The sequence below is a fragment of the Onychomys torridus genome, chromosome X (assembly GCF_903995425.1).
Source record: "Onychomys torridus chromosome X, mOncTor1.1, whole genome shotgun sequence".
In the NCBI taxonomy this organism is placed as follows: Eukaryota; Metazoa; Chordata; class Mammalia; order Rodentia; family Cricetidae; genus Onychomys; species Onychomys torridus.
This window is the reverse complement of record NC_050466.1, coordinates 23084827-23101376: the sequence shown is the minus strand read 5'-3', so window position 1 is coordinate 23101376 and position 16550 is coordinate 23084827. Positions and strand designations below refer to the sequence as shown.

The 16550-nt window shown below is 38.3% G+C and overlaps 1 protein-coding gene across 5 annotated transcripts in view; it reads right to left on the bottom strand.

The window, feature by feature from the left end:
• The window catches only part of Gria3 (glutamate ionotropic receptor AMPA type subunit 3), a 277058-nt gene that overhangs the window by 11988 nt on the left and 248520 nt on the right, over nucleotides 1-16550 (bottom strand). For 3 of the 5 annotated variants that reach the window (XM_036175082.1, XM_036175084.1, XM_036175081.1), the window contains one exon: nucleotides 12982-13229. In XM_036175082.1, the coding sequence (XP_036030975.1) occupies nucleotides 12982-13229 (248 nt within the window). Of the gene's footprint in view, nucleotides 1-12314; nucleotides 12430-12981; nucleotides 13230-16550 lie in introns of all 5 variants that reach the window. The other 2 variants (XR_004943712.1, XM_036175083.1) reach the window with 1 other exon arrangement.

Here is a 16550-nt window from a genome sequence, read left to right as displayed (position 1 = left end):
TTCTATGGCCCTGAGAGCAATGTGGGAGTTGCTTTCTTTCTCTTCTATTTATTATGCTATCACCATCACTTCTGGGTGAGATGTAGCATTGTGGAAGTTGTCTTAAGATACAGAGCAAGCCTGGTACACTCCGTTGAGGCAGGTCCAAGCCCCTCCTCCCTGTACCAAGTCTGCACAAAGTGTCTCACCATAGGCACTGGGCTCCAAAAAGCCAGCTTATGCACCAGAGACAGGTCCTGGTCCCACTGCCTGAGCCCCCCAAACAGTTCCAAGCTAAACAACTATCTCACTTATCCAGATGGCCTAGGAGACCTTGTCTTGGAGGAGGTGGGAATGGGGACTGTGTTGGGTGGGAAGGCTGGGGGGTGGGAAGAGGGAGGATGGGGGAATCTGTGGTTGATATGTAAAATAAATAGAAAATCTTTTAATTAAAAAAAAAAAGACACAGGTCAAGATGTTTTCTAATGACATGAGTTCATCAGGCCTATATATCCTTTCTGTACTTTCTTTTTATTTCAAAAGTTTCAGTGGCTTCTCATTGCTCTCTGACTGTGTCCTTATCAGGTCTCAATCTCCTTCAAAGTTCTTCATTCTTAAAAGTACTTCATTCAATTTGTTCAGTACTGCTGCTTTGATTAGATCTTAGGAATAGAGCAACCTGACTAAAGTTACCACACTAGGGTTAATGGAGGGTTGATCTATCCTCTAGATACCCTGGTTTTAGAAGATGTTCATAAACATTTAAGTGACATAGATTGATAGAAGTGGAATATGTGGGTTGAGAGCAGTGGTTGTCAAAGTGTGTATCAGGGACCCCTGAGGGATCACTGAAACCCTTTCATTAGAGGGTCTGTGAAGTTAAAGCATTTTATAGTGACACAAAGGCATAATTTGGCCTTTCTCACTATTATTACTTCATGATACACAAATTCCTTATAGGCTACATGATATGTGAAATCATAACAAATTGAATGAAGAGATAGAAATGATAATCCTATCTTTTAATATAAGCTAAATATTAAGAGATCTGCCCAAATAAGCCAGTTTCATTTTTGTAACTATTGTTTTGAAAATAGTTTTCATAAAGGTATATTATTTATTTTAACATGTGATGTCTTACTTTAAAAATAAATCAACAAATATATTACTTTTATGTTGTTTTCATTTGGACATGATGAATATTAATAGATACAACAAACATAAACAAAATATTTTTATATTTTTGCAATAATTTTTAAGAATATGAAGAGTCCTGGAACAAAATGTTTTATAAGCACTGCTTTGGAAAATGGATGAATTTTGTTGTGATAGGGACTTATTCTAGGCTGTCAACGATATACTCTTGTCTAAGCCCAGACGTATCTTGGCATATTAATGTTCTTCTCCTGACAAATGGTCTATGCCGGCCTTGGGCCATTCAGTAGCTTTCACAGAACAGCTAGTAGCTGTTCCCATTCCAGTTTATAGTGCAGGTTACCTTAGTGTAATAGCTTTTGAGCAGGGGGCTAGAGCAGGGCCCTTTGTCCCCAGAGGACATTTGGTAATGCCTCGTGTCATTTTCATTGTCAAAAAATGGGCTAGGGAATGATACAGGCATCCAGTAGGTAGAGACCATGCATGCTGATCAATATCCTATAATTACAGCACAGTCTTCACAACAATGAATGCATCCTCTGGTTCCAAATGCCTATAGTGCCCAGGCTGAGCATATCCAGATCTCCTCCAAGATACACAGACAGTAAAGAACTCTGACAAATCAGAGTCCCAGAAGGTTAGTCTTTGATCAGGAAAAAACAAACAAACAAACAAACAAACAAAAAAACAACCCAGTGTTAATGAAATTTGGCAGGAAAACAATGTGCTCTTGGGAGCTTCAAAATAGAAATGATGACAATTAGGGTTTTCACTAATCTGATTACTGGAGAAGGCCAGATCAGGCATCCTCTCCACTGATGCTAGTAGTCTAAGCTGGGGTTATTCTTGGGAACTTCCCTAGACCCAGGTTTCTCCCTGTCCCTATGATGTCTCCCTCTATCATGGTATCTCTTTCATTGCTCTCTCACTCCATTCCTGTTACAGCTCGACCATCCTGTGAATAATAAATGAATAAAAAAATTTCTTAAAAAAAGAGAGGAAAGAAATGAAGGCAAAACCAACATTTTAAGCAGCATCACACCCAAGGAACATAAAAGTTGTCATCAGAAATGACAGATAATGCCACTCAACAAGGTGAGGAGAGATACAAAGAGAAGAAAGCTCCTCACCTCTGTGTTGCTGTGGGTTAGACTAAGTTTCCAAAATGGCAAAGTAAACATGCTTTGACTCATACAGGTTTCTCTCTTCCTGTGCCTTACTAGAGGTACTGTGAAGTCTAACTCAAGTCAACTAAATACACACACACACACACACACACACACACACACACACACACACACACACACACGTGTTTCGAAGAAAAGAGAATTAGGTATGCATGTGGTCATTTTACATGTTGTTTTTGTCAGGATGCTTTCCCCACCTAGCTCAAATGTTTTCCCTCTGTCACCCTCCACCTTGCCTTATTTCTGGGTATGTCTGTGACTCCTTCTAAACCATGTGCTTCTCAGAGGCATAGATCATAGCTTATGCTTTTGTAGCCTCATTTATTGTATTTTCCCAGTAAATAACCATTTCAAAGGTAACTCTTTTAGTTTTTCATTTTTCAACCTAGTTCCTTTACATAATTACAATAGTCAATTTTATTATGGGTCAAGTTTAATGGCCATGCCAAGAAGGCAGATTTATGGTCCTCACTTTATAAATTATAAAACTAAAGCACATGCAGGTCAAGCAATTTGCTTAAGCCTTCACATATCACAGGGGAGGCTGAAAGGCAAATGAATATACTTAGAACTCTTTGATATGCATTACCCACTGAAACATAGACAAGAGTAGGTAGCGCTCCTCATTTTTCTCTTCAGGCTTAGATGTCCATAGGACCCCTATTCTCCAAATGACTATCAATCTAGCAAGAGTATATATTCCAGCTGGGGCCTTTTACTGTGATGCAGCAATGCTTCTCTTAAGTAATGTCTTGAGCAATTACTGCAGGCCCTTGACTAGTACCTGGGAGAGTTAAAAGTCAGAAATATTTATTGTGCTCACCTCAATAGAGAACAGAAAGTATTTAACAAAGTAGGTCAGCTTTCTATCACAGAAATTAGCCAAGATGTTGCTGTTTGAAGGGCTCGCTATGAACTTTATGCTGAGAAGAACCCTCATAAGACAGAAACATTGGTTAGAAAGCAGAAGGAGAAAACTGGAGGGGTTCTGATGAAATTTAATGGGATCTGGGAATATCCCCAGGCTCCATTTTTTCTTTATTATTTCTAGAATTCCACTGTAAAAATTTCACACTGTTAATTTTGAGCAATGTTAAGTTTTTTTTTTTTTTTTTTTTAGTATGAATCTTTCTGAGATATTAGAAATGAAGAAATTGAAACTATTTACAAAGCAACTTGGTATTCTACTTTGTTTAAAAATGTTAGGGACTTGTGGCAAGAATGTAAAGTTCTCTAGAGAAGAAAATGTTTTATGGTGAAGAAATCATAAACATTATTATTAAGTAGATTTAGATTATCAAGCAGATGTGGAGTGAGTGCATGGGTGTATGTGAATTACAGTCTTTTAAAATACATGAACATAATGCTGACCTGTGTCAGGATGTTTATATCTGAGTGTGGAGGACTGGCAGTAACTGACATTTGTTTACCATCTTTTAATATAGGAGGAATATTGTAATTTATAATGCTTTGATAATTAATTCTCTCTTTTAAAATGTTTATACTGTTAAATTTGTGTGTGTGTGTGTGTGTGTGTGTGTGTGTGTGTGTGTGTGTGCACCATGACACATGTGGGCAGGTCAGAAGAGAACTTGTGGGAGTCAGTTCTGTCATTTTACCTTCACGTGAGTTCTGGAGGTTGAACTCTGGGCATCAGACTCAAAAAACAAGTGCCTTTACCCACTCAGCCATCTCCTTTCCCCCTCTCTCTTGCTCTTCCTTCCTCTGTTCTTGTCCTGCATCTAAACATTTGCTTTTAAGTTACTAATTCTTGCTTCTTTCTACTTTTCTGAACAACCCATATGGAAAATTTCCAGCCCAGTGGAGAGAGAAAAGTTATTCTCCATTTTTCTTGGCCATTTTTTAAACTTAGAATATTTCTGGTAGTCATTGTGATCAGTCATCCAGATGGTCATGCACCACCCTTCTCAGTCTCTCATTCTGACCTCTCTTGGGGAAGCCATAATATCACCTGGCATAAAAAGTATGTGCAGTCAGGGGCAGATATTACTGCACAGGTCTGTTGGAGTCAATGGATGGTTATGAAAGAGAAGAATCCATGCTGAGTGATATGATCTACCATGAGGCCCTTTGTATTCTTTTTTGTTAGTTAACTTTAGATACGTGTACTGTGGAAGGATTTACTTGTCTCTGTGCCAGCTAGAGGAAGCTGTGACAGTTCAAAAACATGGCCTAAAGTGTGCAAGTGTCTGGAGACATTAAAAATATTCTATCTCCCCACCTTTCCCAGGAGTTCCTGCACTTAGGATTGCAGGAGAATAAGGGTTTATGTCATTTCAAACTTTTTGCCTTTGGATCACCCTTTGACTGTTGTCATTACTAGACTCTGCTCAAGTGACCCCCATTTCCACAGGGGAAGATCCAAAGAATTGCAGAGTTATGCAGTGCCTAGCTGCTACAAGCCCCCTCTGAGAGAGTATTTATAACCATAGAGTTCACAAATGTAGCTCAAACCTATTTAACTCCTTGCTAATGGGATCATAATTTAATACAAGTGAAAAGAGCAAATTCAATAATGCATGCATATAAAATTAGGAGTTGAAAGCTGTGAGTCATTTTTCTACGGGCCTAACAATACTGATGACTGAAATGTACTGATGAACACCTGCACGGCAGCTTCAGTAGCAAACTTGAAATATGGAGGTAAAACCAGTGGCATTTCCATATGATAACCTCTCATATTCAAAGCAAGAGGTCATAGATTTCCCTGTTGGATTTCTGTCTAAAACTAGACCTCTGTGTGGTTTACTTCTCTAAAATAGGAATACAAAATAATTACTGGCCATGGATTATTTCACATAGCCTAAATTGTCTGGGAAGATTCCTTACTTGATTTGTTCCTACCAGAGAGAAGGGGACCAGGGAAGATTGTTGCATGAATCGTCAAAGTTCTTATTAATAAAATCAAACCTGGAGCTAGGAGGTATTGGGGCGAATGCTGGAAGATCAGAGAAGCGGAACAAGCCACAGCTTCCTCACCTCACCAGTTCCTCAGCTAGTCTTGTTTCCTCAGACTGGAAGCTTCTGAGTCCTCATCCAAATGGAACTCAGCTGAACTGTGCTGCTCAAAGCCTAAAAGCTTAACCAGCCAAATGCTGCTAGTTTCTGGTCTTCATGCCTTATATATCTTTCTACTTTCTGCCATCACTCCCTGGGATTAAAGGCTGGATTTCTGGGATTAAAGGCGAGTGTCACCATGCCTGGCTGTTTCCAATGTGGCCTTGAACTCACAGAGATCCAGAGGTATTTCTGCCTCTGGAATGCTAGGATTAAAGGTGTGAGTGCCACCGCCCAACCTCTGTTTAATATTGTGGCTTTTCTGTTCTCTGACCCCAGATAAATTTATTAGGGTGCACAATATTTTGGGGAACACAACACCACCACAGAAGATACTAATGTGGACAAATACTTGAAGGTTTCACTGAAAACTGCCATTTTAAATGTGACTCCCACTTGTTGTCCAAGTAAGCTTAAAAAATTCCATTTTAACATGCATCAGAAGTTGGTTGGTGTTTATCATGTATAAGCCTGTTTCCTTTAGTTTATTCCAGCAGTATCAAGAGAGGCCAGAAACTCAAATGATGAGTGTTTCTGAAGACATGTAAGTATTAAGGCTACAAATAGTCTTAGCTTGTATCTAAATATAGGTTGAAATAAACAGTGGCTATATGTCAGACCTACAAATTTGGTACAGATTGCTAATCTCTTCCAGCACACATTCTAGCAGCCACACACCATGCCTGCATTCCTAGTAGTGATGCTAGACAGGAAACACTAGCAGTTTTACTATGAGTGTCTGTATATATATATGATTATATATGTATATATATACACACACACACATATATAGACACTATATATATATGATTATATACACATATGTATATATAGTATGTATAGACTAAAATATATTATTCTATTGTTTTGGATCTATTTTGAAAAATATTTAAGTGTTAGATAAAAATGAATAAAAAAGTAAATTCAGCAATTAGACCACATTTTGCCACCTCAGACTAATGGGTATGAGCCTCACGTGCCAAGGGCCAAATGCTATACCGCTCTCTAAAAAGTAAAGGGAATGGATTTTAACTGTTCTCCATAAAATTCCCCCCCACCCTGTTCCACCAACCCCAACTCCCACCCTAGTCATAAATAATTTAGATGCACCAAACCTTTCATGTTACTTTCACATGGCTATCCTACCTTTCAGACAGTGTAGTTCTAAAACCTCTTCAAATGAAATGAAACCCAGTGATTTTATCTTCAAGGGAAAGGAAGGGCACAGATACACATCATTTCAATCTTTGCCATGGCAACAGTGTCCTTTCTCTTGGCAACTGGGTAACATCATTCTTACCTTCTTGTTTTTCACTCCTGCTGTTCTTTCTGTAGTTCTGGTATTGGATATTTTGGTTATTGTTTCTCAATAAGAAACATATTCATGTTATCAGGATAAGAATATATGCAATCAATCATGTCCCAATCATAGAAAGCATGTTAAAGCCACACAGTCTATTTTTTTAAATCAAAGAATGAAATAATTAAATGATATTTTCTTTGTGGGTTACATTTTTTTCCAATGGTAGAAATTTATTTTTTAGCATCATTTGCAAAATCATTGGTTTTGGCAGTACTGGACTGGTTCAGTTCTTAAGAAAACAGGTCCCTTGCTTGAAGCAGCCATTTGAGAGAAAGTGAGGATTTGCTCTTGGGAGGAAGAACTGAATAAGTTCAAGGAGTAAATTTAGTCACTACCATGAAAGAAAACTGTCAGGATCTTCATATTTCCAGGAGGCAGTACCAGCACAGAAACATGCAAACCAATGAAGAGTATAGTATACTCACCCTACTCCTTGATCCCAAACCAGTCTTGGGGATTCACAGGAACTTCTGCTAAGACCCAGGAAGTGTCATCGTTCTGTAATGGTTCTTGCCTATACACATAACAGTGTCAATAAAATGTCATTGGGATCCATCTTAACCCTGGGTATCCAAAATGTCAACCTTTAGGAATGGCTCCTGCCAGTAAAAGGTCCATTTTGTTGCAGATAAAGGCAGATGCAGATTCATATCCATTCCCTAAGGCCAAAGATTGTCAAAGACTTCTGGGTGTGGAAGAGAAGTGATTAAGAGATGATGTCATAGGAGAGGAAAATTGTAGACATACACAGGAGAAGAAATACATACAAAACTGATGATCTCATTTATATGAGTGGGAAAAACAGTTACATCTCATTCATCTAGACAGGCTCTCTCAAAGTGCCATTTTTCTTTACTGTCTCTGAATAGAAGACTTGCTAAGCAAATGTATAGGAATTAAAATAAAACATTGCTAGAGATATGGAAGAGGAAGCAAACTATTGAATTTCTTAAGAGAACAAACTTTAAATGTACTTTAAAAGTACACAGATGAAAGTAGATGCAATTAATTTTAATTTCAGGTAGACTTTGAATCTATTAAAATAAATTCCATGATATTTTTCTCAATGTGCATGACTCACATTTGTCAGTTTCTTCTAGTTCTTATATATTTTAATTTCATCTACATTTATTTATTAATATTCTACACCATAATGATCATCCCATTATTTATCTAAATAATGGTGGTTTACCTGCAGAGCTTTTTGTCTTTCATTTCCCTATATGCCTTACAAGTGAAGGTACCTATGTTTGGTACAATTGTTACTGAAGTCAAGTTTAGAATGGTCCTATTTAAACATTTGGTTTGATTGTTCTCAAAGGCACACAATATGTCCTGTTTTTTATCTTCAAAATTATAGATACTGAAAGTCTATTTAAATCTACTGATACAAATCTATACTGAGATGGGATAAAATTTGTAATATCTTATCACTCCATGTACAAATACCTTGTTTTATTAACATTCCTTTTTCTGCTAAAGTAAAGATATCTAGAAGAGCTGAGCTGGCAGCATGAAGTTAGGTGGGTGGAGGGACTAGAAGAATGTAAAAATGTGAGATGACTGATAAATAGCTGTGGAAGAAGGTTGATGCCCTTATATGGGGACTCAGCAAATCATTATCTGCTGTGTTTTCAATGATAGACTTTCATTGGCTGCCTCACAACCTCCCTGGTAATCTGGGTTTATAGCTGAAACAACGTACAACCTCTTAATTACTGCATTTTCACATGTTTTATAATAAAGCACTAATATGATAGGGTTATTTATAGGTTGATAATTCCCAAACCACAATCTTTATCTCCATGTTATTTCCCTGTACATTTATAGACTATCAAGGACAGATCAGGTATAATTTGGCTAAGATTTACTAGCCCAGCCTTGAGAAATTGGTAAAGGCAAGCAGTGATTTGGTTCTAGCTTATAGGTCTGGTTCAGGGGTTGCTTCAGCTAATGATCTTGTTCTTAAATTCCTTGTATTTAGAAAAGAGAGTATCTATTACATTTGTTTAAGAGTATACTCATTTTCAACAGCATGAAAAGTTGCTGTTCTCTCCATAGCATAGTAACTTTTGTAGACTATGCTCAGAATGCATGATGTTTCATGTTAGAGAGGGAAAAAGTCAACAATTTAACATAATGGCCCATTTATCATAATCTAAAGGTTACAGAAGCAAGACAGAGAGATAAGTAATATAGGTATTTTCCCCTTTCCTGGTTTTAGAGATAATAGGTGTAAAAGTGTTTGTGAAATAGTAGAAGCGCTTATAAATGTCAGGCTTTGTGATTATTGTCATTTTTAGTAATCAGTACTGAGGGCTAGAATGACTTAAATATGCCATTTGCCTAGTAACCAAGGTGATTGAGAATGAACCTGATTTTTATAGAACCATAGAACAGGCAATCAGATACACATCGTTCATTGGGAGGTATCTGCAATAACTTGCTCTCTGAAATATTATCAGAAGACATGAGCCTAAAAGTCAGAAGAGATGTGTGATAGTATTGGCTATGTGACCTTCTCAAAGTCATCACCATCTCTGAGTCTCACTTTCCCTGAGAAATGATGGTACATTCAATGGTCATTTGTTGTGTTAACTGGGAACAAGTGTCAATAAAGAAGTGTAATTTTCAAGCCATAATTTACTAATAGGGTAAAACTTCCTTGATAGGATCTAGCACAAGTGAAAAATTGTCTGAATGGGTGAAGCAAATCCTGAACTATAAAGTAAGTCTGAAGCACATTTTTTTTTTACTTTAGTTCTACTTTGCAATTCAGAATGGCTATAAAGCATTGCTTTATTGGACAGCCTCATGAGAACTATCTTAGTAGATTTCTAATGAAAATGATTATATCTGATGAGTGCTCCAACATTGGAAAAAAAGATTTGTTCTCTCAAGGAAAACTTCAACCGACAGTACAGTCTTAGCTCTTCATTTGCTTAACAAACCTCACTTGTCTACATCCATAATAACATAAATTTCATTTGTAGACTGGTCCTTGTCTAATTTATCATTACTGATCAAAGCACTCCAAATTAGTGAGGTTTCAGTGCATTTCTACCTTCTCCATGGACTTGGGATATACGTCACAAAGTAGTGGTGAAATAGAGTCAGTCAAGTTTGTTTCTTGCTCCTTCTTGTGCTCACTCTCAGGAAACAGCAGGTAGCAAGAAGGAAGAAGAGAAAGGCAGGCTCCTTGGGCATTCATAGGTGGAATAAGTTGTTGTTGTATATGCAGCACTGATCACACTAGCCATAGTTGAGAATTGGGTTGACATATTTCAAAAGGTAATTGAAGGGACGAGCAAGGAAAGTTATTTGAAAGGTCCCTGGCGGGTAGAAACAATTAGGATCTACTGAAATATTTTCTACTTGCATGCCAAATTTCAGATAATCTGGGAATTTTAAGTTTGCAATAAAGTTACTAGGTAAAACTTGGAGGTGATACTAAAAAAGGGAGCAAAGAGTCTGACTGCTCACTATGATTAGCAAAAAGCTGGCTTAACATGATACCACAACATTTCATGAAAAGTAAGTCAGCAAAATAGTTCAGGTTTTGTTTTGGTGTGTGTGTGTGTGTGTGTGTGTGTGTGTGTGTGTGTGTGTGTATAAAAACATCAAACGCCTGGTTATTGTAAAACTTCTAGGCACTTGCATTGTGTGGATTATTTAGAGTCATTTTGATTCAGTCCATGGCTCCTTTGAATGATGAGTTCATGAGAAAAACATATCCAATCCAGCTCCATTTTCATTCTGTAACTCACTTGAATAATAGAATTAAGTTCTCGGTGGCTTGCTAATGACATGAGAAAACTGTTGGGAGGAAGGTGCTAAATACTTTGGGCATCAGGGGAGCCATTGTAAAAATCAAATGAAGCAAATGATTGGCTAAATTGTCAATGCCATCAGTTTACATTGGCGAGAAAGGAAGTCACTGCTTTTTGGCACATAGTAAAACCTTGATTAATTGGAATCCATAGGGATGGGTGGGATTGTTAATAAGAATATTCACTTTGTTTTGTTCCTGGCTACTGACATGCCGCCTTAAAATGCTTGTATCCACTTTCATGCCTCAGGGAAGTAACCTCTAACATTTGAGGGTCAATCCAGATGGAGAGGAGTTATAAGAGAAAGAACTGAATGATCTAGCCGCAGTTATCACTTGACAACTACTTAAAAACTCAATTCCTTCAGGTCTTCTCATTTTGAATATCATTAATGTTTTTCATCAATGTGAAGCTTTGGAATGAGGACTGACAGTTCGGGCCACTGGTTTGGTGTATTCTTGTTAATCAAGGTTTTACAATAAAAAGCCTTGCCGATGCCCAGTAAGATTATAAACAGAAGCAGTTGTTTTAAAATTTGTTTCTTTGAAAGTGCTCTGGATCAGTGATTCCAAACCCATATTATAATACTGCAGAATGGCAAACTAGCTTTTCTGCCAGGATCCTGAGGGATGGAGAGGGAAAGGGAGGAGCAGAATTACAACCATTGTCTCTGAAGGAAAAAAACCGTTTTGGCTTGCCTGTCTTTTGCTTTGTGGTTGGGAAACACTGTTCTTCACCTTAAGACGCCCATGGTATCTTGATTGTGCAAGAGCTGATGGCGCATGTTTCAGCATCATTCTCAAGCCCCTTGGACCATGGAGGATTCTGTTTTCAGGTGCTCTCCTGTACTTACCCAAAGTGTTTTTCCATGACTTGGCGTCTTGGTTTCTGAGTGGGCCCCTATTTCCTGTTGCTTGAGTGATGGCCCCGAAGAATATTAGGAAGCAAAGGAATGGTAAGTAAGATGGCTTTTCTCATGATGACAACCTGGATAACAAGTAGACCTACCTGAACCAAAAACATGGCTAAGGAGAAGCCAAATCAGGGATTCACACACAAGTAGTATTACAGGCGACGCACGTGTTTAAATACATAAAAGCTCTTTTGTAAAGTCTCTGTATGTGGTGACCTATTAAAGAAAGACCCCATTTAACTTGAAACTGATCATTCTCTTTGCTTTTCAAGTTAAGTGGGGCCTACCTAAATCAGCAACCACATACAGAGAAGAATATTTCATCACTCATACAAGTAATAGAAGAAGTCATCCCCACTCACTCAAGTAACTTCTACAAGCAATCATCACATCCTACAAAAAATAGAACCAAACAAATTATATCCTGTCATCTCAGTAGCTGGATCTGACTTCTTACACAATTTGATTGAGGCAGATGGGGAGTCTCACAGGACTCTCTTGGGCTTTTGAAAGCCTAGGGCACTGAAACCCTGTAGTGGCCTTCATATGAAACCAGTTTGGCATGTGGGGGATGGAGAGGGGTGTGGACAGGGAGCCTCTGTCTGGGAGTTTAAGAAGGGACCCAAGTTAGATCAAAAATATGGGCAGTGCCCTAAAGTCTTTCTGGTTCCCCAGGCTGCCAGGCAGGGGAATAACCTGGTCGTTCTACTTTCTGTGTGCATCTTGTGCTCTCTCCTCAGTAATAAGATAACAGTCTTGCCGATTACTCGTCACTAAGGGTACCCGGTTGTGGTGACATTGAGGCTGACCTTGGAGTCACCGCCCCCGCTGCCGCACTCTCCTTTGTCGTACCACCATTTGTTTTTCAATTTGTCCAAGAGGCCTTGCTCATTCAGTTTTAATACTGCCAGGTTAACAGCATTTCTTGAAACGATAAAACATAACTTGTAAGAAAATGCACAAATGCTTAGGAAATCGTTAACGTATAAAAAAGGAGCACAAGAGGACAAATTGGCTAAATTTCACAGAACGTGGAGCTATAAAAATGTCTGTACAGCAAATACAGGGTTAAATATTGGAAGGTGGCATGGAGGATAACATTTGCTCAAAACTGAAGTGTGCGGGACGGGGAAATTGTCTTTGAGAAAAAAAGTAACAAGAACACCACATCCATGCAATTAACATTCGTCACCATAACTTGGCTTTTACCATTTAAATTGAAAAAGCCGTTGAACTGTAAAATTAAAACAGCAACAAACAGTCAGAGAGGACAACACAGAGAGAGAACATTTTAAAAAAGGATGCATTAAATAGATGAAACCATAATTTACCGTCTTATTTAACTCCATGGAATATTGTAGATTTTAAACTTTTAAAAGTTACCTCAAAATCCACAAGAAAGAAAATGACAACAAAATGCATCAGGGTAGGTGGAATACTATAACAACACGGATATTGTTATATTATTCCACCCACCTTAATGCTGAGCCTTTAGGGGTTGCCACACCATAGCCTTTGGAATCCAGATTTCCACCAACTTTCATCGTATCACATGGCTTTCTCTGCTCAATGTACTCATTCATGGTTGACTCCAGCAGGAAGGCGAACTTCCCCTTGGACTTGCGAACTCGGGCTACACCATCAGCTGTTGTTTTGGTAAATACAGATGGCTCTGCTGATTTCATGTAAGACCACATTTTCTCATACACAGCAATTTTGGATCTCTGTAACAAAAAGATAATAATTCTTTGGATGGCCAGATATGACATCTCAAAGGGACAGCAGTGCAGTAGTGGGAGTGTGTGTGTGTGTGTGTGTGTGTGTGTGTGTGTGTGTGTGTGTGTGCTTGTGCAGGCACTCTCAAAGATTAGAAGAGGCTAGATATCAGATTCCATAGAGATTGAGTTGTAGACAGTGTGAGCTGCCTAACATGGGTGCTGTGGTGATTTGAAAGAAAATGGCCCCCAAAAGGAGTGACACTATTAGGAGGTGTGACCTTGCTGGAGTAGGTGTAGTCTTATTGGAGGAAGAGTGCCACTGTGGAGGCAGGCTTTGAAGTTTCATATATGCTCAAGTCATGCCCAGTGAGACAGTCCACTTCCTGTTGCCTATGAGATGTAGGACTCTCAGCTACTTCTACATCACCATGTCTGCCTGCATACGAACATGCTCCCCACCATGATGATAAAGGACATAAACTTCTCAAAATGTAAGCCACCTCAATTGTTTTCCTTTATAAGAGTTGCTATGGTCATGGTGTCTCTTCACAGCAATAGAAATCCTAAGACAGGCACTGAGAGCCAAACTCTGGTCCTTTGGAAGAGCAGCAATTGCTTTTAATGAGCAACTGAACAATTTTTTATTGTAGTCCACAGTATCAAAGCCATACTACACTGTGACTGTCCATACACTTTCAGACATCTGTCAACACATTTTAAAAACAGATTTCTTCAAACTGTGCTTATCCTTGCTAATTGTGATGCTTTTTGCTATTTTCAAATTCACTTAAAAATTCTAGTCCTGGCCCACTGACTTGGTTTTACTAACTGGTTATAATCTGGTTTTGGAAAGCATTTTCTCATTTGAATTTTCCACTCAATAAAGAAATCCACCCTCCCTCGATATTCTGTTATACGTTTATCCTGTATTTACCTAAAAGAGATGATTGGAATGGCATTGGAGGTCAGTTACAATAAGAAAATGTGTCCTTGTTCTGAGCTGACCTTTTTTTTTTTCTTTAGAACTCTGTTCTTTGGCACCACCTGCTAGAGCTATGTAAAGTAAATCTGTGTGCTGTTCCACATGACGATCCTTCAAATATTGCAAGGGCTTTATTACGTCCCTTTGTGATCTCATTAGGTTAAATTCTATTGGCTGTTACTGCTTCCAAAACTCACAGAACTTTGTTTTTCAACCATAGGCTCATTTGAATTTGTGATATCTCTTTTAAATAGGAGTGTTTAGAAATAAATGCAGCACTACTGTAGTATGACCAGGACAGAATAAACAAAATGTTTGCTTTTTTGTCATTGGAGCATTATTTTTGAATAATGAGGTTTGAGGTTGCGTTAGTGTATTTAATCATGCATCTACCCTTGCAACAAATATTTATTGAGTACTATTTGGGGTTGTGAAGTATATAATAGGACAAATAGTGTCCTTTCTGTTCAAGTCAAAGCATCATAAAAACTATTAGTTTTTTTTCCCTACCAGTTCAAATCACCCTTGTCTTTACCTTCTCAGTTTGAATTTAATCCTGTTAAAGTTCATTTGAGTTTAGATGGTGTTCAGAGTGTGTATCAAATACTTATTATGTTTGTAGCACCATGTGTGTCCCTGTAGAGAATATAAAGGAAGAATGACTCCAATGACCCCAGAACTTCCAACTGAATTGGTAGCTAGATCCTTAGGAATGAAAACCCTAGATAGAAGCTAAAGGATGACATTTAATCAGGGGTGAGATAGTGTGGTAAAACCCACAAACACAAACCATGATTCCAAGTGTCCTGTGAGATTTCCTGGCACTCTTCTTGGCTTGTTTGATAAGCTGTTTAGTTGCTCTTTCTTGAACTTTCGTCACCTGCATTGTATCTTTTAATTTTTCTTTTACTAAGAGAATTTTATACATGAAATATGAATGTACATACTCCTTATTTCTACAGCTCCTCTCATATCCCTCTAACAATGCATTTTTTTCGAGACTTGCTCAGACTTGTTCAGATAGTTCCTGGAATTCCCAGAGCTACCTCCATGAAAATTAATCCACATGCTTATGGCAATTAGACACCCACAGAAACCCTCCTGGAATCACTGGAATTGCATCTCAAGCAACATGTTTGGATTGCATAAAGTGCAGAAAAAGGAAGCCAGGGTGGCTATAGCCAAATGAGCAAAACAAAGAATGATAGAAAACGAGTTTAGGAAGAAAATCCGGTCAGAACTTGTAGATTGTGATTAAAAAGCTTGGATTTATTCTACCTGAGATCAGAAACTGTTAGAAGATTTTGAGTGTGTGTGTGTGTGTGTGTGTGTGTGTGTGTGTGTGTGTGATAGCATCCAATTAAAAATTTTAAAAGAGTTCTCTGACTGCTGTGTAGAGAACAGGCTAAAAGGTGGGGCAGAGTAGAAGCAAGGCCATTACTTTGAAGGCTATTCCGAGAGTTCAGGGCACAGATGCTGGTGGACAAGACTAAGACAGGATCGATGAAAGTGAGAGGTCGGGTTCCAGATTTGCTTCGAGGGAACAGAAAACAAGCCTTTTTGATGGACACTTCCAACTGATAGCCTAAAGATAACTTCTTATAAAACATTTCATTAGAAAGCCTGGCTCTTGCTACCACTCAAACACTAAACACCTAAACTAGAGAGTTTGGTTTGCCTTTTCTCTCTCCTCACTATTGCTATGGAGAAATGCTGTGAAAACTGTCCTTTCTTCTGTCCGTTATCACTGCAGATGTTCTCTCTAGGACAAGCTCTCCATAGTTTTGTGTTGCTCTTCTCTCTATTGTCTCCCCACAGATCTCCTTGCTCAATTTATCTATTTAGCTGGTTCTTCCAAAGTGAAGACCCAATCTCATTGCAACCTTCCTTATAATTCTCCAAAATTTTCTTAAAATCTATAGAACAAAATTGTAAGTCTTATGTCTGATATCCAAGGGTACTTATGCTCATGGCTGCACTGTCCTCGGATTCGGTCACACTAGATTGCAGACTATTCACTGAAATTAACCATGTAGTTTCATGTCATATGCCTCTGATTATGTTTTTGCCTTTTCCTGGACTACCTTATTGTCCCTGCGACATCCAGAACCAATGCTATCTATGACTTCTTGTATTATCTTTCCTGTTCCCACAGAAGTACCACCTTGACTGTTGCTGCAGAGCTTGCTAGCTTACGTTAAAAGGAGAGCTGGCTACAGGTCTGTCTTTCCTCTTGTTATTTGAGGATTTCTTGAGGACAAAGTGTATGCCTCATTCATTTCACTAGCCATGTTAACAGTTAGTGCCATTTCACACATGGTAGTCACTAATGATATATTTAAATA